The sequence below is a fragment of the Acomys minous genome (genome assembly GCF_964271855.1).
Source record: "Acomys minous genome assembly, chromosome: 10".
NCBI lineage: Eukaryota > Metazoa > Chordata > Mammalia > Rodentia > Muridae > Acomys > Acomys minous.
The window spans coordinates 61,287,711-61,310,689 of NC_140491.1; the positions used below are offsets into that span (position 1 = coordinate 61,287,711).

The 22,979-nt window shown below is 50.5% G+C and overlaps 1 protein-coding gene across 2 annotated transcripts in view; it reads left to right on the top strand.

Annotated features, from left to right (window-relative positions):
• The first annotated feature begins 10,906 nt into the window (after positions 1 to 10,906).
• The window catches only part of VAV2 (vav guanine nucleotide exchange factor 2), a 176,701-nt gene continuing 164,628 nt past the window's right edge, over positions 10,907 to 22,979 (top strand). For both annotated transcript variants that reach the window (XM_084799117.1, XM_084799118.1), the window contains exon 1: positions 10,907 to 11,698. In XM_084799117.1, coding sequence (XP_084655243.1) covers positions 11,495 to 11,698 — 204 coding nt within the window. In that variant the 5' untranslated portion in view covers positions 10,907 to 11,494. The remainder of the gene's footprint in view (positions 11,699 to 22,979) is intronic.

The window sequence follows — 22,979 nt, forward strand, 5'->3', positions numbered from 1 at the left end:
AGATTGAATCCATGGCCCTGGGCATGCTAGGCAAGTGCTCTAAGGTGAATCTTTGTCCTCATTCCTTTTTATTTCCTTTTGTGCAGTTACTTTGTCAGACCTATTGCTGTTACAGTTGGCATCCCACTCAGATGATGGGGTGCACTTGTTTTTAATTTATTTAACGTTGTGTGGGGTGTATCGTTTCAAAAGTAGCCGTGAAACCCCGTAACTCCACACACTGTTCATTTTAATTATCCTAAAGCCCCAGGAAAATTCAGCACTCACTTCCAATTAGATCCTAGCTATGTACTTTGGCCTCTCTATCGTTTTCTTTAATGCGGTTTTATTTTCACATTTTACTCTAATGCCAGTTAAGAAGATTGACATCAGTGGGTGGAGGACAGTGTACGGGGTGGTGATCAGCACTTGAGAATTAGAAGCAGGCAGATCTCTGAATTCGAGGCCAGCTTAATCTAGGCAGTGAGGTTCAGGACAACCAAGGCTACATAGGAAGACCTTTCCTCAAAAAGAGAGAGAGAGAGAGAGAGAGAGAGAGAGAGAGAGAGAGAGAGAGAGAGAGAGAGAGAGAGAGAGAAAAGAACATCGACACCGTGGAAATCCCCAAACAGAACCAACTTACAGAATACCAATTCTTTTCATGTGTGTGTTTGTCTGTCTGTCTGTCTACTTGTGTTCGAGTGTGTGTGAGCATGCATATGCCACGGTACACATGTGGAGATCAGAGTTCAGCTTGGGAGAATCTGTTCTCCTTTCACCTCGCATCAAACTTAGGTTGTCAGTCTTGGTGGTCAGTTCCCTTGCCTGTTGAGCCATGCCACTGGCCCTCATACACACACACACACACACACACACACACACACACACACACACACTCACTCACACACATATTTAATTTACTGTGGACACACTCACACACACACTCACACACATATATAACTTAATTTACTGTGGGGGTTGTATATGTGCATATCAAAGATGTGGAAGTCAGAAGATGACATGCATGGTTCGTGCCTACCATATGGGTTCCAGAGTCCAAACTCGGGTGATCAGGCTTGGCTGTGAAGCATCTTTACCTGCTGAGCCATCTCATCAGTCACCATACCTTGCTTTTTGTTTTTTGTTTTTTTTAATATTTATTTATTACATACAGAGTGTTCTGCCTCCATATACACCTGTACATCAGAAGAAGGCACTAGATCTCATTATAGATGGTTGTGAGCCACCATGTGGTTGCTGGGAATTGAACTCAGGACCCCTGGAAGAACAGACAATGCTCTTAACCGCTGAGCCATCTCTCCAGCCCATACCTTGCTTTTTGAAGAAATGTCTTTCACTGAACTTAGAGCACACCAATTTGGCAAAACGAGGTAACCAGGGATATTCCTGTCTCCCCCCCCCCCCATCCCTCCCTTCTCAGTGATAGGCGCATGCCACCATACTGGACTTTTTCATGGGTGCTGTCTTTTCAACGGGAAAGATGTATTTGGGTTTTTTGTTGTTGTTGTTGTTTTATAAAGATTTATTTATTTTATTTATTGCATATGAGTGCTTTTTATCTGCAGAAGAGGGTATCAGATTACATTATAGATGGTTGTGAGCCACCATGTGGTTGCTGGGAATTGAACTCAGGACCTCTGGAAGAGTAGGCAGCGCTCTTAACCACTGAGCCATCTCTCTAGCCCCTGGTGTTTGTTTTTTTTTTGTTTTGTTGTTATTGGGTTTTTTTTTTGTTTGTTTGTTTTTTAAGACTAGGTTTCTCTGTGTAGCCTTGGCTGTCCTGGACTCACTTTGTAGGCCAGGCTGGCCTCAAACTCACAGCAATTCACCAGCCTCTGCCTCCCAAGTGCTGGGATTAAAGGCATGCGCCACCACGCCCGGCTTCAACAGGAAAGATGTTAAACAAACAAACAAACAAAAACCCTGCTCTTCCATCCAGACAACTGGGAATTAGATGTGATTAAATATAAATAACCTGGTGATCTGCATTATCTGTTGGGCCAGGCCATGTCAAGCTCCCACAACCTGGACTAGAGATACCTAATAGTCTAAATGACCCTTACATTACCTGTACAGCCAGAGGCTCCCCCAAACTCTCATGACCAGGACCAGAGGTGCCTAATAGCCCAAATTACCTACTTCTATGCTGTCTGTATGACAAGACCAGGCCAGACCCCGCCCCCTTTGGCTCTTAAGCTAGTACAGCTGTCATACATCCTGGCACACAGGTGCTTCATGCCTCTGTTGCTAGGAAAGTGGTAAAGATGGCTGCCTTCGTCCCAGACCCCCAGTCCTCCATGACCTCCTTGCCTCCAGCTGGATGAAGGCCTCTGGCACCTCAGGACATGTAGTGTGGAGAAGGATTGCTTGCCTGTAATGGAAGTTTGATTTCTTTAAAAACTTGGTTATGTTATGTAAACATGTTTTTGTTTTAATTCCAAATGTGGGATTTTAGTTTGTCCAGCAGCTGATAATTGTTTCCTGTGGAGCTTGGTCTTCGCCAGCAGATATCAGCCTGCCTCCTGTATTAGTTTAAAAGCTGGGCGTGGGTGGCTCACACCTTTAATCCCAGCACTTGGGAGGCAGAGGCACGCAGATCGCTGTGAGATCGAGGCCAGCCTAGTCCACAAAGCTAGTCCAGGACAGTCAGGGCTACACAGAGAAACCCTGTCTCGAAAAAACAAAATAAATAAATAAATATAAACAAATAAAAAATAAAACAAAAAATGAAAATAGAGTTTAAAAACTAGCACGTGTGTGTGTGTGTGTGTGTGTGTGTGTGTGTGTGTGTGTGTGTTGGAGGCGGGGCGCTGGAGAGATAGCTCAGAAGTTAAGAGCACTGGCTGCTCTTCCAGTCCTGAGTTCAATTCCCAGCAACCACATGGTGGCTCACAACCATCTATAATGTGATCTGATGCCCTCTTCTGGCCTGCAGCTGTGCATGCAGGCAGAGCACTGTATAAATGATAAAAAAAACAAATCTAAACAAAAAAACCAGGGTGGATCTGGAGAGATGGCTCAGAGGTTAAGAGCACTGTCTGAAGCTGGGTGTAGTGGCGCACTTAATCCCAGGCAGAGGCAGGTGGATCTCTGTGTGAGTTCAAGCCAGCCTGGTCTACAAAGTGAGTCCAGGACAGCCAGGTCTACAAAAGAAATCCTGTTTAAAAAAAGAAAGAAAAAGAAAGAAAGCCAGGGGCACTGTCTGTTCTTGCACTGCTGAGTTCACTTTCCAGCAACCAGGATGGGGGCTCACAACCATCTATAATGAGATCTGGTACCCTCTTCTGGCCTGCATGCAGGCAGAATACTGTATAAATAATAAATACATAAATCTTTAAAACAAAGAAACAAACACAAAACTATTGTCAGGGCTGGAGGGATGGCTCAGAGGTTAAAAGCACTGTCTCCTCCTCCAGAGGTCCTGAGTTCTGTTCCCTGCAAACACATCATGGCTCACAACCATCTATACTGTGATCTGATGCCCTCTGCTGGCCTGCAGCTGTGCATGTATACATAATAATAAACAATAAATAAATCTTTAAAAATATCAACAAATAAAACAAAAAAACAAAAGCTGACCATGACAGTAGACATGAGAGTGGTGTGTAGGTGGTTGAATGAGTGGATAGATGGGTGGACAGGTAGACAGGAGGGTGGGTGAGTGGACAGATGGATCCGTGGGCAGGTGGGTGGGTAGGTAGTGATGGATGCATGGATAGGTGGTGGGTTATGGGTTGGTATGTGGCTGCATAGCAGGTAGATATGTGTATGGGTAGGTAAGTTGGTGATAGACAGGTAGGTGTGAGTGAGTGGATGAGTGAGTGGGTAGGTGAGTGAGTGAAGTCATGCACTCATGCCAGGCATGGTGCTGGGTGCTGGGAGAGCAGGGTATTGGAGGTTCCCCAGCCAGGTGGGCATCACTGGGCCTCCACTTAAGGCACAAAGGAAAGGGTCTTGCCAGGCCTGATGGCTGCCTGAGCTTGCAGAGACATATATTTCCCAGACGCCAGTCAACCCTCTGTTTAATTAATTTAGAAATCGATACTAAATTCTATTTTTGGCAAACTTTTAAGTGCATTTGAAACAGATTGAGCATGAAAATCTTCTTCAACTGTGAGGTTTACGAAGCCTAAATATATTTAGATCAAATGCTCTGAGGGGAATTGAGGGTTTAGATGGAATTGTGCTGCCTGTCTAAGGCATACCCTATATATATTTTTTCATACCCTGTATTTTGAAGACAAGAAAACGATGTAAGGTCTCTTTAGTAAGCTTTAGTGTTGATTAGACATCAGAATGGCAATGTCTTAGACATGCTGGATTAAACTGTGTCGCTAAGGCTGGTTCCATATGGTCAGCCATAGGAAGAGACAAAGAACCTACTGAGCGAAGAAATGAGTTTCATAAACAAACCTCAGCCATAGCCATGGTGAAAAAAGCTAGGCATGAAAGACTACGAATGGTGTGATTCCAATTATATGAAGTATCCATGACAGATATATCCAAAGATTAAGATGTCGTTGCCGGGCTGGAGAGATGGCTCAGCAGTTGGGAGCACTCACTGTTCCTCTAGAGGACCTGGGTTCAATTCTCAGCACCCACATGGCAGCTCACAACTGTCTGTAACTCCAAAATCTGACACCTGTAGACATACAATGCACACACACACAAAAGAAGAAATCGCTTTAAAAAAAAAAAAGACGTGGTTGCCAAGGCGGGTGTGGTGGCGCACGCCTGTGATCCCAGCACTTGGAAGCAGAAGCAGGCGGATCTCTGTGAATTTGAGGCCAGCTGGGTTGACAAAGCTGGTCCAAGACAGCCAAGACTACACAGAGAAACCCTGTCTCAAAAAAAAAGTAGTTGCCAGAGCAGTAGGTGGGTGGAAGTTGGGGGCTACACGTAAGGGGTACAAAGTCCCCCTCTTGGGTGGTAAAAGCTTTAGGGTTGGGACATTTCTGTTGTGTTCTATTAGGGAGGTGTTGGAGCAGGTGGGTTGGTACATTCCCTTGGCTGTGATGACTTCAAGGTAGTGTGGCCGGAGGAGAGGTGGAAGGACCCAGGACATTAAGACCTCCTCTGGGGTTGAAGGAAGGTTTCAGGCTCTGATGAGTGTAGCTGGCATTTGTTACTTTGTGAGTTCTTTCTTCACCCTTTTCTTCTTCCCTTTTCAGTGCCTAAAGTAGATAAGAGAGAAAAAAAGGATAGAAAGTAAAGGATCCCTGAATAAAGTTAGGGATTGGAAAGGGGGCGACATTATCAGTAGACTATGTCCTGCTAATTAGGGGCATTGAGCTCCTTGAGACAGGTTTGGTCTTCACCATCAGGCTATCTAATTTCTTGTTTCTTCCTCCTCCTCCTCCTCTTCTTCTTCTTCTTCCTCTTCTTGGTTTTTGAGACAGGGTTTCTCTGTGTAAAAGCCTTGGCTGTCCTGGACTCACTTTGTAGACCAGGCTGGCCTCAAACTCACAGAGATCTGCCTGCATCTGCCTCCCTGGAATTACAGGCATGTGTTCTTCTTTGTACACAATTATTTTATTATGTACACCTGCAGGCCAGAAGAGGGCATCATATCACATTATAGATGGCTATGAGCCACCATGTGGTTGCTGGGAATTGAACTCAGGACTTCTGGAAGAGCAGTCAGTGTTCTTAACCTCTGAGCCATCTCTCTGGCCCTGCACACAACTATTTAATAAACCAGTAGCCACACCAACCAAATGACAGCCCCCAAAAGCCCACCTCTCTGGGCCCTAGCATTTATATACTACCTGAAAAGTCCCCAGAATTCCTAACATCACACGTTGCAAAAACTATCTGTAGCTCCCAAAATCCTGCCCCTACCAGAGCACGAGGCAAATCATAGTCAGTTGCTGCAAAGCAGCCCATATTTCCACACCTGGGATTAAAACAAAAACATACTCCCCTCCCTCACTTCCTTCCTTCCTTCCTTCCCTCCTTCCTTCCTTCCTTTCTTTGTTTTCCTACACAAGGTTTCTCAGTGTAAGGTTGGCTGTCTTGGACTCACTTTGTAGACCAGGCTGGCCTCGAGCTCACACAGATCCGCTTGCCTTTGCCTCCCCAAGAGCTGGGGTTACAGGCGTGTGCCATGGTGCCGGGCTCCCCACCATTCTCTTAAGGCTATGCTCACCTGGCCCAAAACACAGGGTCTGTGCAGAAGATACTAAAGCCTCAAGACAGGCCTCAGGGCAGAGTGTCCTCATGTTCTGCATACAGAGTCACTAGCAGATACCCAAGCTGTGGCTGTGTCACAGCAAGATTTCAGAGACCTCAGTGTAAGGGTCAGTCTCCAGACTGTGACATTTGGCTTAATTTTTGAAGTCAAAGCAACTAGCAATAAAAAGTCTACACTGTCTTTTCGAAGGAAATGGAGAGAGCCCACACCCTCCACCCAGCAAGGCATGCTCCATCTCCACGGCAGGCCAGATGGTCTCATCCTACACCTACCATTTCCTGGGAAAGTGTGACAGCTGAATTTGCCTGATGGGGCTCCAAATGGAATTTACAAAATGTGTGTTCCTGTGGGTTGGCTGTGAGAACAGATCCCTCACCCGGTCAAAAACATCCACTTCCCTTTCTCCAGGAGTAAAGGCAGCGGAGCGCTTAGACAGTATTGTCTAGTTGGAGGGATGTGGCTGGGATGGGTGGCTGGGATGGGAGCATAGAAATTGGACAACTGGGAGACTGGCTTGAGCCATGTAAGAGTGATGGGCAGAGGAACACGGGAGGGCTGTGTAGATGGACGGAGGGAACAGGGAAGAGACGGAAAAATAGGTTCAGGGCTGGTGGAGAAGTGAATGGAAGGTCGGGCAGTAGAGAAATGGGGTGCCTATGTTGGTAGGCCTTTCAATGAGAAGCTTTGGTTGTCCCTGTGGGGGGAGAGCATTTTTTTCCTTCCGTTTTTGTTTTTTGTTTTTTGTTTTTATTTTAAATTCCAGCTCAAAGTTTATTTGGATCAAAGTCAAGGTTCCATTTTGAAGTTCCAGTGTTTTTTTTTGTTTTGTTTTGTTTTGTTTTGTTTTTTAAGTTTAAGTTTATTAATTTATTTAAAAAATTTTATTTACATCTATAATCTTAGCACTTGAGACTCTGAAAGGAGAAAGTTATAAGTTCAAGGTTTAGTTGAGGAAAATCTGTATTAGTCCTTTTAAAAAAATATTCAATTGTTTTCCATGACCTTACTTTATTTCTTTTGTTTTTTTTTCCTCCTTTATTAATTTATTCTTGTTACATCTCAATGGTTATCCCATCCCTTGTATCCTCCCATTCTTCCCTCCCTCCCAATTTCCCCTTATTCCCCTCCCCTATGACTGTTCCTGAGGGGGATTACCTCCCCCTCTATATGATCATAGGGTATCAAGTCTCTTCTTGGTCGTTTTTTGTTTTTTTGAGACAGGGTTTCTCTTGTAGTGCTGGCTGTCCTGGCCTCGCTGTGTAGACCAGGCTGGCCTCGAACTCACAGCCATCTGCCTGCTTCCGCCTCCCAAGCGCTGGGATTAAAGGTGTGGACCACCACACCTGGCAGGGGAAAGCACTTTGATGGTGGTCTTTTTGATGACAAGTACAGAGATCATGCGGTGTGTCTGGGTGTGTGGCCAAGAAGCACGGACTAGCAAGCAAAATGGCTGCCTGCTGGAGGGCCTCAGTTTGGGGGATGTTCCAATGTCTGTAGAAGCTCCCACTGAGGCAGGTGTCATCCAAAGCACTATATGCTTAGAGGCCCTTGGGTTCTGATAAAAAACAAACAAACAAACAAAAAACAAACAAACAAAAAAACAGTAGTGGGACTGGCCAGAGATGGTGCCCTTGACTGCCTGAGGGGCACCCAGAAGGGCAGAGATAGGGTTGGGTCCCATGATTTCTCTTTTGTTGACATCCAAGCCTTATGGTCAAGCTAGAGTGAATGCCAACAGCTCTGGTGGGAGCGCTGGAGAAAATGGACACCATGCTGAGATCCCGGTTCAGTTCAAATTCATCCTCCGCTAGCCAGAACCTTGGTCATGTCCCTTTCTGGTGGAAGACTTCTCGGCAGAGAAACTGCAAGCGCAAAGAACCAGGAGGGGCAGGGAAGGTGCAGTTGGGAAGGAAGCTGTGCCATAGGGGGTTTGCTTGGTGGAGATTCTGCCAGTCTTCCTTTAACACGGTGGCTCTCAACCTTCCTAATGCAGCGACTGTTTAATACAGCTCCTCATGTTTTTGTGACCTCTAACTATAAAAATATTTTCGTCGTTACATCATAACAATGAAATAACTAAGCTTGCTACTGTTATGAATTGTAATGTAAGTATCTGTGCTTTCTGGTGATCAGAGGTGACCCCTTCCTAAGGGGTCCTGACCCACAGGTTGAGAACCGCTGCTTTAAGGCCTAGTGCTGGAGCCTAGGGCCTCCTGCTTGTCAAATGGTATTTTTCCAAAGAGCCCCAGGCCTAAGGATTTTACCTTTGGGAGCTGAGCACCACAAAGAGCTTGCTTTAGGGTGACAGAGTGACATGGCTTGGTCCTTCCTGGCTGTGAAGAGTTAGGTTCCATGGTGCTACCTTTGTGGTGCCAGAGCTGGGATTGCTCAGTATCTGAATGTGAATTCTTGAACTTTCTGCCAAATTACAAGTAGGGTATCTGGGGCTGAAGAGATGGCTCAGCGTTTAAGAGCACTGACCGCTCTTCCAGAGGACCCAGGTTCAATTCCCAGCACCCACATGGCAGCTCACAAAGGTCTGTAACGCCAATATCTGATACCCTCACACAGACATACATGCAGGAAAAACACCAACGCACATTAAAAAAAAAAGTAAAAATGGGGTATTTAACATCGGAGTCCATTAGAAAATGTGCTGCAGCTGATGAGCTGTTTAGTTCCACTATGATGTAAAACTAGTGGCTGTAGAGATGGCTCAGAGGTTAAGAGCACCGACTCCTCTTCCTAAGGTCCTGAGTTCAATTCCCAGCAACCACATGGTGGCTCACAGCCATCTATAATGAGATCTGGTGCCTTCTTCTGGCCTGTAGGCATTACATGAAGGCAGAGCACTGTATACATAATAATAAATAAACCTGTTTTTAAAAAAAGAAAAAAAAAAGATTTAGAACTGTTGCTTAGCTCTCTGCACCCATGCTTTCTTGTTAGCTCTTCATGGACTGCTGACTTCCAGAAGCCTTGCTTTTCCAGATACATCCTTCCCCGCATCCTCTTGCACGGTCAGTCACGCTCAGGGTTTCATCTGCTCAGTTCACTTCAGAGCTAGCCACTGCTATTCGGCATGAGTGGCTCTCTTGTCTCCAGGGCATGTCCAGAGGGTAATCCTGGCCAACAGTTCTGGGGCTGAGGGAGTGGCTGGGGTGGGACACTGAGGAAGAGTATCCCTTTTGTCATCACTCTGCATGTTTGTTTTGAGCTCATGCAATGTGACCTACACATGCCCAACTGACATCTGGAAGGAAGCCAGTGTTCTTCACTTATCCTTCCCATTATTTTCCTGCAGAGCCTCCCAAGGCCTCTCTCTACCACAGGACAAATGAATGTCCCCACTATCCAGATAAGGAACTGGGCACCAGAGGGTCCCACGATTGGTGCAGTAACCCCGAGCCAGGAGGCCTGGATCTTCTGACTTGAAAGACTGATAGGCTAACTCCAAGCTTTTGCACTGCAGCCCCTCGACGACGGTTCCCTCTGCTGGAGCATCTGAGCCGGCAGCTGATGCTACTGCACTCAAGACCACCAGGGGGCAGCAGATGAACGTCTGATCGAGTGTCAGCCTTTGCAGGATGCTTTGCAATGCCCTTTCTTCTTTCTTTTTTCCCCCCTGTGGTGCAGAGTAGTGAATGGTTCTTCGGGAGATACTGGAGCGTCTTCCTGTGTCCCAGTGCTGTGGATGATTTAAAGCCCTCTCTGGGGCAGATTCGTTCCCTGAGGCTATTCAGAGGTGAATCGGCACTTAGGCAGGAGCTGAAGGCTCATCTGTCACTCAGCCTGGCTCCTCTCTTGATCTCTAGGGTTAGGTTTCATGCTTCCTCCTTAGGTGAGGAAGGGGTGAGGGACTTCCTGCAGAGGCAGTTTGGGAGGAACTCCTCTGGGTTCAGGGGACAAGCTTTGTGTGTGCATCAGGGTGGAGTCTGTCATCCTGCCCTGGACATGTTGAACTGTGGGCGAGGCAGGGGCTGACACAGCTCAGCCCAGCCCGCGGAAGATCCGTTCAGGTGGCTTTTGGAAACTGGTCTCTTTCCTTTCTCCCAACTCCCTTCCATGACACCAGTCTTGGCTTTGTGGGGTTCACTCAAATAAGAACTCATAGCTCCTGATAGATGGTCCAGAGCAAAGTAATTTCAATGGCATAATCAGTTATTTATGCTTTAGAGGTCCCTCTCACTGTCACAATGTCCTCAGGACACAACATTGTCGATGTCTACAGCCCCACCAGGCAATCAAGGGGGCTACTTGTGACTGTGACCTAAGTGAAGGATCTCTCTCTTTCTGTCTGTCTGTCTGTCTCTCTCTCCATCAGTTTTTGGTTAAGTGGGGTGTCTATCTACGGACCCTGGCAAGGACAGAGGACCAGAAGGACCATAGCTGAGTTTGTCTTTGCTGAAGGACCATGAGGGGCGCCCAGCATTACAGGGGTGCCCCCAGCATTACAGGGGTGACCTTCTAATTTCTACTGAGGTGCAGAAGCCTTATCACTCCGCAGGAAGGATAGGGGGGGGCCTGAATCCACGTGCACCTAAGGGAAAGTCGCCGGCCGGAGCCTGCGCTGCAGCCCCGCCCTCCTCAACTTTCCCTGGCCGCCCCGGGGCAGGAAGTGGGAGGATGGGTTGGAGGCGGTGCTTGGGTCGCTGGGGAGGTGCCCAGCGAGGGTGCCAGCTCCGCCCCCGGCCCCGCCCGGCAGTGGCCGCGCCCCCCGCACCCCCAGCGTCTAGGAGCCGTGGATCCTCAGACTCCCAGCGCCCCGCGAGTAAGGTAGAGCCCGCGGGCCCGGCGAACAAAGCGACGGCGGCGCGGGCAGCTTAGGCGCCGGACGCACGGAGCGAACGACCCGCTGCGCCTTTGTCTCGGGTGGGGCAGGAGCGGCGGGGGAAGCGGGACACCCCGAGCGCAGAATGCGGCGCCCTGAGGGGCGGATCGAGGAGCGCTGCGGCGGCAGGAGGCGTGGATCCCGGGCCGGAGCCCGAACGGACTTGTGTGTGTGAGAAGGGAGACCCGGCACGCTGTTCCGCGAGCGACTGGTGGCCGCACGTGGGCGGGAGCGGCGGCCCGCTAGGAGCCCCAAGAGGAGGAGGAGGAGGAGGAGGAGGAGGAGGAAGAGGAGGGCCACGCGGACGCGCAGCGGGGACCCGGGGCCGCCTGCGCAAAGCCCCGCCCCGGCCGCCGAGCCCCGCGCGGGCGGGCGGGATGCCCCGCGGTCACCGCACTTTGGCTGGAGCGCTGCCCTGAGCGAGCTGGCCCAGCGGCCGCGGCGGCGAGCGCACGGGCGCCGCGGGCGCCATGGAGCAGTGGCGGCAATGCGGCCGCTGGCTCATCGACTGCAAGGTCCTGCCGCCCAACCACCGCGTCGTGTGGCCCTCGGCGGTGGTCTTCGACCTGGCGCAGGCTCTGCGCGACGGCGTACTGCTGTGCCAGCTGCTGCACAACCTTTCCCCCGGCTCCATCGACCTTAAGGACATCAACTTCCGGCCGCAGATGTCCCAGGTGAGGGTCCAGGAGCTGCAGGGGGGACCGGGTGTGTGAGCTGCGGGGCGCACTGACTGGAACGCCGCCTGCGGGAGGCCCTGGCCGGAGCGGCTGCCTCAAGGGCTAGTGCGGAGGGGAGCACGTCCCGGTCTTCGCTTCCCGCTCTAGCAAGCGGCAATCCCCAAAGGCGCGAAGTTGGCCAAAGTCACCCAAGCCTAGGGCGCGCCATCACTACCCCGGGGACCGATTTGTGCGCGCCGGCTTCCCAGTGTACGCTGTCCGCTGGAGGGCCATTCCAGCGTCGGCGTGGCGCCCAGCACTGCAGTCTCGCGCCCAGGCCCGGGTCTCCGAGTGTCCCTTCCAACCGGGTGCATGCCACACTGGGAGCCGCGTCTTCGGGCTGCGCCCTTAGCGTCCGGATCCTGTGGAGGATGAGCAGGAGCCGGTAGAGAATGAGCTGGAGCAGTGACTGAGCTGGCCCCGAGCAAGGCTTATGGGCTGGGCCGGGTGGGGTGCGCGGGCCGAAGGGAGCGGGAGGGCCGGGCGCCGCCCCCTCTCCGGCCTGCGCCTCCTCCGGGACCTCAGTCCGGGGCCAGCTGCCTCGGGTTGGGGGTGGAGGAGAGCCTTCTTAGCGATCTTCTGGGACAAAGTCCTATTCGCCTTCTCACCGCTCCCACTTTGGTCCCCGCTCCAGTGTGGCCTTTGTGGAGGCCGAGGCACACGTGTGGCCGCAGGGCAGGGCAGGGCAGGGCAGGAAAATGTCCGCTGGCCTGGCTGAAGCTCCTTTCCTTGGCCCCTGGAAGGGAACTTGGCCGAGAGTTATGCAGATTCGAGGCATGTGGCCCGCCCTTCGGGGGTCCTGGATCCTCACGCCTTATCGTTCATAAAGGGGTCCCGGAAGGTGGAGGGAAGAGCTAGGCAGTCCGGGTTCAGCCGTAACTGTCCAGGTGCGACCCGCCCACTTCGCAACTCCAAGTGGACGCCGGGAATTCTCCGCTTGTACTTTGGGAAACGGCGGCGACTCTGTGAGAGTCACTAATCCTAATATTATGGCGGATTCTACCCCTCCCCCCCAAAAGCCTCTGCCCTTTGGCTGTGTCTGCCGTTCCAAGAGATGGGGCCAGCCATTTCCCGTTTGACAAAGGAGAGCCCCTGGAGGGAAAGAGCGGTTGTCCTCCTATTTGATAGTAAGCCCCAGCAAGCCCAGGCAGCCAGAGAGGGAGCCTTCAAGGCTTCACTCTCAGCTGGAGTCCTGCAAAGGTCTGAGTGACAGAGTGCCCAAGTGGCACGCTCGAATGGTTGCTGTAGGGAGGACTTTTCCCAGGTCGTGAAGTGTGATCCTCCTCCCCAGCGTTGGGGCAGGGAGGTCGCAGAGTTCTTAGTCCCTTTCAAGGCTAGAGAAAGGGAAGGGAGGGGGCCGCTCCAGCACACAGCTGGGTCTTGACTCTCCTCTCCCTCTGGGCCTTCCCTGAACTGCTGGAGGCTTAGGCCAGTTTGCCCTCGCAGTCTCCGTTGGGCCCGGAGGCTCGAGCCTGACCTGGGATTGGGGGTGGGGTGGGGTGGGGTTAAGAGGGTGAGGCTGATTGGGAGGGCCTGTGGCTGACTCAGGAGTGGCTGGTTTCCTGTGGTTTGGGCTGGATGGGATGGAGGGTGCTGGCTGGGGCAGGTTCCAGTGCCTTCTCTCTTGTCATCTTGTGTAGGCTGGTCTGTCCCATGGTCTCTACATAGCAGGTGCGCTCTGTGAACGTTCGTGAATTTGGGGCCCCATGTGTACACTTGTAAGGAAAGAAACAGTTGTCACTGGAGTGGGCTGTACAGGGTCCCGGGCGAGACTTCTTTCTCCGTGGGTGCTTTCTCTTTGCTACAGAGAAGATCACGTTTCTAATACCGGAGGGGACAGTGTCATCTTGGTTTGTGGTACCTGGAAGACAGAAGGAATCACAACCGCCTGCTCTTTCCTGGGTTGCCTTGGGCTAGGCGCAGTCTGTAGATTGGTGTGCCACCTCTGATCTGCAGATGACGGTTAAAGCTTAGAGAGCGCCACAGTTGTGCCCCAGGTCACCCAGACCGTAAGCGGCACACAACCAGCTTGTGTATGCACATCTTTCTTAAGAAATGGCGATTTCAAAAGGCTTGCCTCAGCCGCCCTGCAGGCTTGCTTACTTCTCTGGGCTTTCCCTGGTTCTGTGGGCTCTCTGGCGGTGATGGCGGCGGCAGCATGCGTGGTTTCCTTGGACATTTGGATCATTTACCGGGGAGTCAGCAGGGCCATTTCCTTTCTCCCCGCTTGTCATGTGCCAGAATGTGGCCAGCCTACTGGCCTCAGATGTTCCCCATTCCTTGAAGGCCACATGGCTTCCTGATGAACCTTCAGGGCTCAGAGTTTCCCCTTCCATCTTGAGTTTATCTCAACCGGGCTCTTGGTTCTAGGGGAGTGTAATGGCTTTTTTATTTTTAAATTTTTATTTTTTTGGAGACAGGATATATATATATTATTTGCTACATCGACCAGGCTGACCTGGAATTCTCAGAGACCTGCCTGTCCCACCTCCTGAGTGCTGAGACTAAGGGGATGTACCACTGTGCCAGGCCTGGCAATAGGCATTCATATTTACTAAGCATCTGCTGATCATGGACAGATCTGCCTGCTTTGTTGTGCCTGGGCAGGATGTACTTTGTACTCCAACGCCTGGAAGCCATTTTGGGTTTAGTTCAGCTAATAGGGTACGGTCACTAGTTATTGATCCTAAGAAGGGACCTAGTGGAGTTGAAGTGGCCGAAGCTAAGAGTTTACAAGAGTGCCGTGTCACATGACAGTCTACATGTTTTCTCTGGGAAGGCCTCTTAAGAAAGAGCCTCTGACTCGGGAGGCAGAGGCAGGCAGATCGCTGTGAGTTCGAGGCCAGCCTGGTCTACAAAGTGACTCCAGGACAGCCAAGGCTAACACAGAGAGACCTTGTCTTAAAGAAAAAAAAAAAAAAAGAAAAGAAAGAGCCTCTGACCCTCAATCTGCTTGTATCACTCTGGTAGCCTTCTCCCTACAGGATATCAAGTGGTCTGTCAGCTGCAGGGGCCCAGCATGGATCTCTGAGCACCTGGACCAACAGTGTTGGCCTCCCTGCACCCTCTGTGTCCTCCACATCCCGCCTCTCCCCTGGTGCTTCTTGTCTCCTCCTGTGAATTTTCCTTTTGTGCCCATGGCAAGTTTTCTTTCCCACCTCCTTCCAGCCTGGTTCTTTATGCCAGCCGCCTTGGGGCCTCTTGCTCTCTTTTATCCTCAGCCTCATTTTGGGCTAATACTGCTCAAGTCTACATCTCTAGTGTCGCCCTTTCTACACTGTTTTCTCATGAACAGCCCTTGCGGCCGGCTCACTCAGGCCCCGGGGGAATCTAGATCATGAAGGTGGTTGTGGGTCCTCAAGGATGTGAGCCTCTCTAGGCAGGTCGGCTGCTTCCCCTCAGCCTGACCTCCTCCGGCGCGGAGCAGTGTTCTTTCCTTTTACCTTCGTTCAAGGAATAATTCGTTTGCCTGGCTCCATGTCATAGGCTGGGGAGAAACAGAAGGGGAGCAGGCTGTCCAATGCTCTCCTGTAGTCTCAGCAAGCAAGGGCAGCCGGTGGAAATGGATGAATGGTTTTTGTTTAAGAAGTGGTTGGATGGATACTCAGTTCCTTGAGTGTGTATGTGTGGGGACTGTGTTGGAGAGGCTGAGATTTAAGACACAGGGGATTTGATTTGCCTGGTGGTGGTGGCGCATGCCTTTAATCTCAGTGCTTGGGAGGCAGAGGCAGGCAGATCTCTGTGAGTTCGAGGCCAGCCTGGTCTACAGAGTGAGTTCCAGGGCAGCCAAAGCTACTCATACAAACTCTGACTTGAAAAACAAAGCAAACAAAACAAAAGGGCACAGGGGATTTGGGAAGCAGAGAAAGGAAAGCTGGTTCTCAAGGAAGCCAGGCAGTTTTAAAGAGATTTGTGATTGCATGTGCGTGCGTGCGTATGAGAGTACAGATATCCTGGAGGTCAGAACAGAGTATTGGATCCCTCGGAGCTAGACTTTCAGCCAATTGTGAGCCTGATACTGGTTTTGGGAACTTAACTTGGATCCTCTGGAAAAGCAGCAGGTGCTGCCTAACCAGCAAGCCATCCTTCCAGCCTTGAGCCAGGCAGTATGACGTTCTGAGGACAGCTCTGACTCATGGCCAGGTTGTATACACTTTTTTTGTGGACCTCTGAGCATTAGCAGGAACTTGGTACTCTGTGCCCCTAAAGTCCAGTGTGTTCCCTATAAACAAGTGTGCACTGGGCCACTACATCATGACTCTTTGTATCCGAGGCATCATCAGCAAGCCACCCAGGTGTCCCAGTTAAGAGTCCTTTCTGTCGAGGTGACCTGGGATCCTCAGCTGCCCCTCTCTGCCCCAAGCCACATCCTTTCTTTGCTATTTATGGCCAAGGTCCAGGCTCCTTGGATTTGGGGTCAGCTGGTGCCTCTCAGGCTGTGCCCCTGCAGTGGGTGTGGCATCCTGTCATCCTCTCCCTTGGATCAGAGCAGGTGGCATGAGGTTCAGCTTTGCCTCTTGACTGGGGCTGTTGAGTTGAGCTGCTTGATTGGTGGGGAAGCTAGGTTTTAAGGAGGTGCTTTGAGACAAGGTAAATACGGATTTCTTCTCTCCCTCCCCCTCTCCTCTTCTTGTTTCTCCTCTCCCCACTTTTTTCTCTCTTCCCACCCAGTGTGGGTTATGTTTCCTGTTTTATTCTAATCTGTTACAACCATTATTTACCTCGGCGCTCACATTGTCTCAGGCGACAGTGGGAACTGGTCCAGGTTGGCGGCTGCATATCTCTGGCACATTCCCAGTCATTCTGGGAGCATCGCTGACTTGCTGGCACAAGATGTTCTAGGCTCATCTGTGTGTTCCTTTGTCCTGGAGCTGGCTTCAATGGATGCAGTTCCTTGGTAGGAGAGGGGTATACAGAGGCCAAGGTAAGGATGAGATGTGCTCAGGTCTCCTGGGAGCTCCCAGTGCTCACCTGGGGCGATGCATGTGAAAGCACATAGTGGTATGTGTGTGTCTGTACAGGTCTGTGTGTGCACACTTATTGTGTGTTCTTGTTGTCCTATATATTTTAATGGCAGCCAGTGCTGAATTACATCTAGATTTACACAGGGATGGTTCTATGGTTAAAAGCTCTTGATTCTCTTGTGGAGGACCCGAGTTTGAATTCTAGCACGCATGTTAGGTGTTTCACAGGGCTTACTACTACTCTCGCTCCAGGGAATCCAGCACCCTTTACACACACACACACACACACACACACACACACGTTGGTGAATTTGTTTTATCTGTTTTATTGGGTTCTTATACCTCTATCTCCCTTCCAATCCTTATTCTTTCTACACTCCAACACTAGGTAGGAGAGATGCCAGGTTTTTTGGGGGGGGGCATAGGTCTTTTTACCTACTTCCTGCTGATTAGGGTCATTGGGTTCCTTGGGGGCAAGTCCAGTCTTCACAGTCAGGATCTCTCCAGCTTCTTCTCAAACTGTCTGAGGGTGGGTGGTGGGGAGCAGCCACCACTTCTTTGCTTCTTCTTCCTTGGACAGCTCTGACATGTATACCCTCTCTGAGTCCCCAGAATTAAACTATTTGCAGCTGGCAAAGATCACGTCCCTGCTAGTGCACGAGACAGTCCTAGCTAATGGCTGTGGACAAACTGAAGCAGCCCTATATCCCACACCTGGAATTAAAACAAAACCACTCATATACCATAACTGGATTTAAAAAAAAAGATTTATTTATTATGTATACAATGTCTTGCCTGCATGTGTGCCTGCACAGCAGAGGAGGGCATCTCATTATAGATGGTTGGGAGCCACCATGTGGTTGCTGGGAATTGAACTCAGGACCTTTGGAAGAGCAGTCAGTGCTCTTAACCTCTGAGCCATTTCTCCAGCCCCATAACTGGGTTTTAAAAGAAGCCAAAACTCACTACACACAGAGAATTAAAAAAAACTTTAGATGTACATATTCCTGGTGGTCATAGCAAAAAGTAACAAATGTGTAACATTAATTACAATTTTTTCCCTAACTCTGCCTTTCTCTTTTGGAGACAGAGCCTCACTATATAGTCCTGGCTGTCCTGGACTTGCTTTGTAGATGAGGCTGGCCTCAAACTCACAGAGATCTGCCTTCCTTTCCGTTCCCATGTCCTGGGATTAAAGGTGTGTGCTACCATGTCCAATTTATAACACTAATTTTGATTGTTTTTGTGTGTGTTTGTTTATTTTTTTTCCGAGACAGGGTTTCTCTGTGTAGCCTTGGCTGTCCTGGACTCACTTTGTAGACAAGGCTGGCCTTGAACTCTCAGAGATCTGTCTGCCTCTGCCTCCCAAGTGCTGAGATTAAAGGTGCGCGCCACCATATTTGGCTGTAACACTAATTTTAATGATGTATTTTATTTAGCTTATGCTGTTTTAGCAGAACACTCCTCAGATGGTGAAAGGCAGATTTTAGGGGTGGGGGTGTAGAAGTTCCATCTTGTCATGGGTAAAACATAGACTCATGCAGGGAGGTTGAGGATTGTGGGTTGTCTAAAAGACTCCTTGAGGCATCAATAGTGGAAACAAAGTGGGAGAATGTGATTCTGGGGCTGGTATTTCTATATGGCAGTATTTGTGATGCTCAGGGCGACGGCAGTGTCGGGGACTTCCAGCAGCTTTGCCCCTAAGCGAGGCCTGGGTCTGATGTTCACACAGGGGGCCACTAGAGTGGCAAGCAGCATCTGCTGAAGGGCAGACACGCTTTGGCACAAATTGTTTGTGGGGTGTTTTTGATTAAAAAAAACCCAAAACAAAACAAAACAAAAAACCAACCAAAGCTGGCTTGCTCGCTAGTCATGGTGCTGCTGAGAGAGGAAAGTTGAGGGCCATGTTGGAGGACTTTGTGAAGAGCAGCCGGTCTCTGCTTTGGGCCCTGGGGACGTAAGCTCTCTAAGTTGGGAAATGGGGAGCTATCAAGCGGTGTCCTTACTTGTTGGGGGGCCCAACAAGGAAAATGTTCCCTCCAACCCTGGTTTTCAGTTGAGTTCTTTCTAGCGTTGAGGGTTAGGTGACCCAAGATGTCCCTCATTCTCTCTGAAGCCATGGGCTCTCCAGAGGGCAGTTGGCAATATGATCTCTCATAAAACACTGTTTATTTTTTTGTTTCTGTGTGTGTTTGCACATGTGTGCAGGTGCCTATGGAGGCTGGAAGAGGGTGTCTGCTTTTTAGACGGGAGGTACAGGCTGGCCTGTGTGAGAGCAGCAAGTGCTCTTAACCACTGAGCTGTCTCTCTTTTGTTTTTCTTTTGTTTCAAGACAGGGTTTCTCTGTGCAGTCCTGGCTGTCCTGGAACTCACTCTGTAGACCAGGCTGGCCTTAACCTCAGAGATCAGCTTGCCGCTGCCTCCTGAGTGCTGGGAATAAAGGTGTGCATCGCTGCCACCACCACCTGGCCACTGAGCCATCTCTCTAAGGTCTTTTGAGGACACTTATGGTAAAGCATTGGTCACTTGGCCTGTACCTTTTGTCCCTGTGTCCAGAAGATGCAGGTGGGCTCAGGACAGCAGAATTGGAACAGAGACAGGGAAGGGTGATAGGCAGTGTGGGGCTGGTGGCTGAGGTGGCAGGACCTTGTGTTAGGCAGATGCAGGGTACAGTCTTCCCAGCTGGGCCTCCCTTACCAGATTTCTTCCCTCACTTTCTTTGCAAACACCCTTTTTTCTCATGCCCCACCCTGGCCATCCAGCTTTCTCCTGGAGTATGGTAATCAGTGTTTTCTGTCAGGAGTCAGACTGAAATATTTTAGGCATCATGGGGCAGATGGCCTCTGTTGTAACCCCTCCCCGTGCCCTTGTAGCAGGAAGCTGTAGCTGTAGCTGTTCTCTGAACTGAGAGCGAGGCTGCCTTCCAGTACAGTGTATTTATTGAGAGAGAATTCTGAATTTCATAAGGTGTTTATTCCAACTATTAAAATATAACCTCCCTTGGGAGCTGAGGATGTAGCTTGGTTCCATCCCCAGCAACACACACACACACACACACACACACACACACACACACACACACACACACACACCCCTACCTTCCTTAGCTTATAAGATGTACCAAGCAGGCTGTATAGAATCAGACAGCAGAAAGCCTGGCAGCACAGGCCTGAGATACCAGTGAGCTGAGGCAGGAGGACTCAACTTCACCACCCCCCTGGCAACTTATTGAAGCCCTGTCCTTTTTTTTTTTTGGTTTTTCGAGACAGGGTTTCTCTGTGTAGCCTTGGCTGTCCTGCACTCCCTTTGTTGACCAGGCTGGCCTCGAACTCACAGCGATCCGCCTGCCTCTGCCTTCCGAGTGCTGGGATTAAAGGTCTGTGCCACCACGCCCGGCCCGAAGCTCTGTCTTAAAGGGAGTACAGGAGCTAAGATTAGAGCTTAGTGGCAGGACTTCACTAACACACACAAAGTCCCAAGGTCAGGGCCTAGAAGAGACATATCAGCTGTGGGTCATACAAAACTGAGGGGCTGGGCCTTGTAAGATTAGCATTCCTACATGTGGAACTGGAAGTGCTAGGGTCTTCAGGTCATTGCCTTCTAGCCTGGTTGGGTGTTTTTGTTTTTGTTTTGTTTTGTTTTTCCCCAAGACAGGGTTTCTCTGGGCAATCCTGGCTGTTCTGGACTTGCTTTGTAGACCAGGCTGGCCTTGAACTCACAGAGATTCACCTGCCTAGGCCTCCCGAGTGCTGGAATTAAAGGTGTGCACCAACACGCCTAGCTTGTTTTTATATTTATTTATTTATTTATTTATTTTAACTTGACACAAGCTAGTGTCATCTGGGAAGAGGAATCTAAGCTGAGGAAAAGCCGTTGTCAGCTTGCCTGTAGGCGAGTCTGTAGGGCATTTACCTTTCTTGATTAATGATCGATGCGGGGTGGGCCCAGTCAGCCCACTGCACAGTGCCATCTCTGGGCAGTTGGTCCTGGGGTGTAGAAGAAAGCAGGCCGAGCAAAGCAAGGGGGTGACTCAGTCAGCTCTGCCTCAGTTCCTGCCTGCAGTGCTGATGGGCGGCTCCATCACCTATCATCAGGTAAACCCTTTTCTTCCCTGAGTTTCCTGCACCCAGCTGATCCCTTGCCCCCAGCCCTGTGCAGAAGCTCACCTGGTGGGAGGCGCTCCTTTTTTTTTTCCTTCTGGAGCTTGGTGCTCTAACTCAGCCTCTGGCTGCCTCCTGTTGCTTCCCACTTCCTGGTCGGTACCCTGCAGCTTCTCCCCAGCCTTACCTCCTCACTCCTGTATGTCCCCAGGCCAGCTCTGAACTTTGAGAAAGGTTCTTGGCCCTCTCCCCCTCCCCCTCCCATACCGGTGTGTTCCTGTCCAGCTCTTTGCTGCTGGTCTAGTCACTTTATTCTGCGCCAAAAGCCCTTAACGAGCTTGTCTAGCAGGAAGTGCTGGACAAGAGCGAAATGCTGACCTGTTTTTCTCCTGCTTCCTTGTTGACCTTGGCCAGTTAGTGTCCTCGGTCAAGTGTCCTGGATGTGGAATCCAGGCAGGCGAAGGTCCTTTGAACTTGGTTTCCTTACCTGAAATAGGACGAAGACAGCCCCACCAAAGGCTCTTAGGAGGATTTTGTGGGAGATCTATGTCGGCAGGCTTGGCATGCTACCATGCCTACCCCTCCTTTGGTTGCAGCCTACTCCTGTGGCATCCAGAGCCACATTGGGTAGCCACCTCCTTTCCTGTCCCCTTCCCTCCCCACCAGTGCTCAGCTGCAGCAGATGGCCCGCGGCAGGCCACCTGGCTCAGCCCAGATGGGGACATTGTTAGACATTCCTCTGGCCTGAGGAGGAGGCTTCTCTGCTCTCGTGGGCCTGGGTGAACTGGGTTTCTTACAGCTCTGAAGTCTGAGATGACCGAAAAGGCCTTCTGCTGTCCCTGTGGCGTCTTGGGCAGGGACTTCCAGGCTTGACAGGCAGGCGATGGGCACACACCACCTTTGTTGTTAGTGTGTTTCCCAGTTGGCCCAACCCCCAGCACAGGGCCAGAAGGATGGCAGAGGGCTTCCTGGAAGGGAAGATGGGGCTATTCTGTGGAGGGGGTATTCTGTAGAGGGGCTATTCTGTGGAGGGGGTATTCTGTAGAGGGGCTATTCTATGGAGGGGGTATTCCATGGAGGGGGTATTCCATGGAGGGGGTATTCCATGGAGGGGGTATTCCATGGAGGGGGTATTCCACGAAGAGGCTATTCCATGGAGAGGCTATTCCATGGAGGGGGTATTCCATGGAGGGGGTATTCCATGGAGGGGGTATTCCACGGAGAGGCTATTCCATGGAGGGGGTATTCCATGGAGGGGGTATTCCATGGAGGGGACTTTGTGTAGATAGAAGCTTGGAGACACCTCCACCTTGTGCCTCATCCTAGATTATGGAGTTCTGTGTTTTATGAATCTGTGTCCTAGTAGCAGGCAAGCAAAGCCCAGGCGGGCAGCATTGCCGGGGACTGGTGAGGCCACTGGTTGAGCCCTGTCAGTGCCTGGTCGGTGTGGTGTTCCCCTGGCTCTAGCTGGTAAGTTGAACCTTGGCGAGATGGGCGGTTTGGACCATCGCAGGAGTGCTGGCCTGCCCCAGTCAGTTGGAGAACGGATGTGCGGGAGGCCCACCAGGGGCTTGTGTCAGGAAGCAGCCTTTGAAGCGAGGTTCTTCTTTAGCCAGGGTGGGCTGCAGGGTGGTGAGAGCCCCTCAGCTCTGTCCTGTGTACATTTGTTTGTTTGTTTTTCGAGACAGGGTTTCTCTGTGTAGCCTTGGCTGTCATGGACTCACTTTGTAAACTAAAGATGACCTCTAACTCACAGAGATTCACCTGCCTCTGCCTCCCAGAGTGCTGGGATTAGAGGCATGCCTGGTATTCTGTGAACATATTTTTTATAAAAATATTTACTTAGGGCTGGTGTGGTGGTGCATGCCTTTACTCCCAGCACTCAGGAGATAGAGGTAGGTAGATCGCTGTGAGTTTGAGGCCAGCCTGGTCTACAAAGTGAATTCCAGGCCAAGGCTACACAGAGAGACCCTGTCTCGAAAAACAAAAACAACAACAGTAACAACAACAGCAAAAGCAAAATTTACTTAGCTGGGTGAGGTTGTGCACACCTGTAATCCCAGTACTGGGGGAGGCAGAGGCAGGCGGATCTCTGTGAGTTCGAGGCCAGCCTACTCTAGTCTATACAAAACGAGTTTAGGATAACCAAGGCTACACAGAGAAACCCTGTCTCGA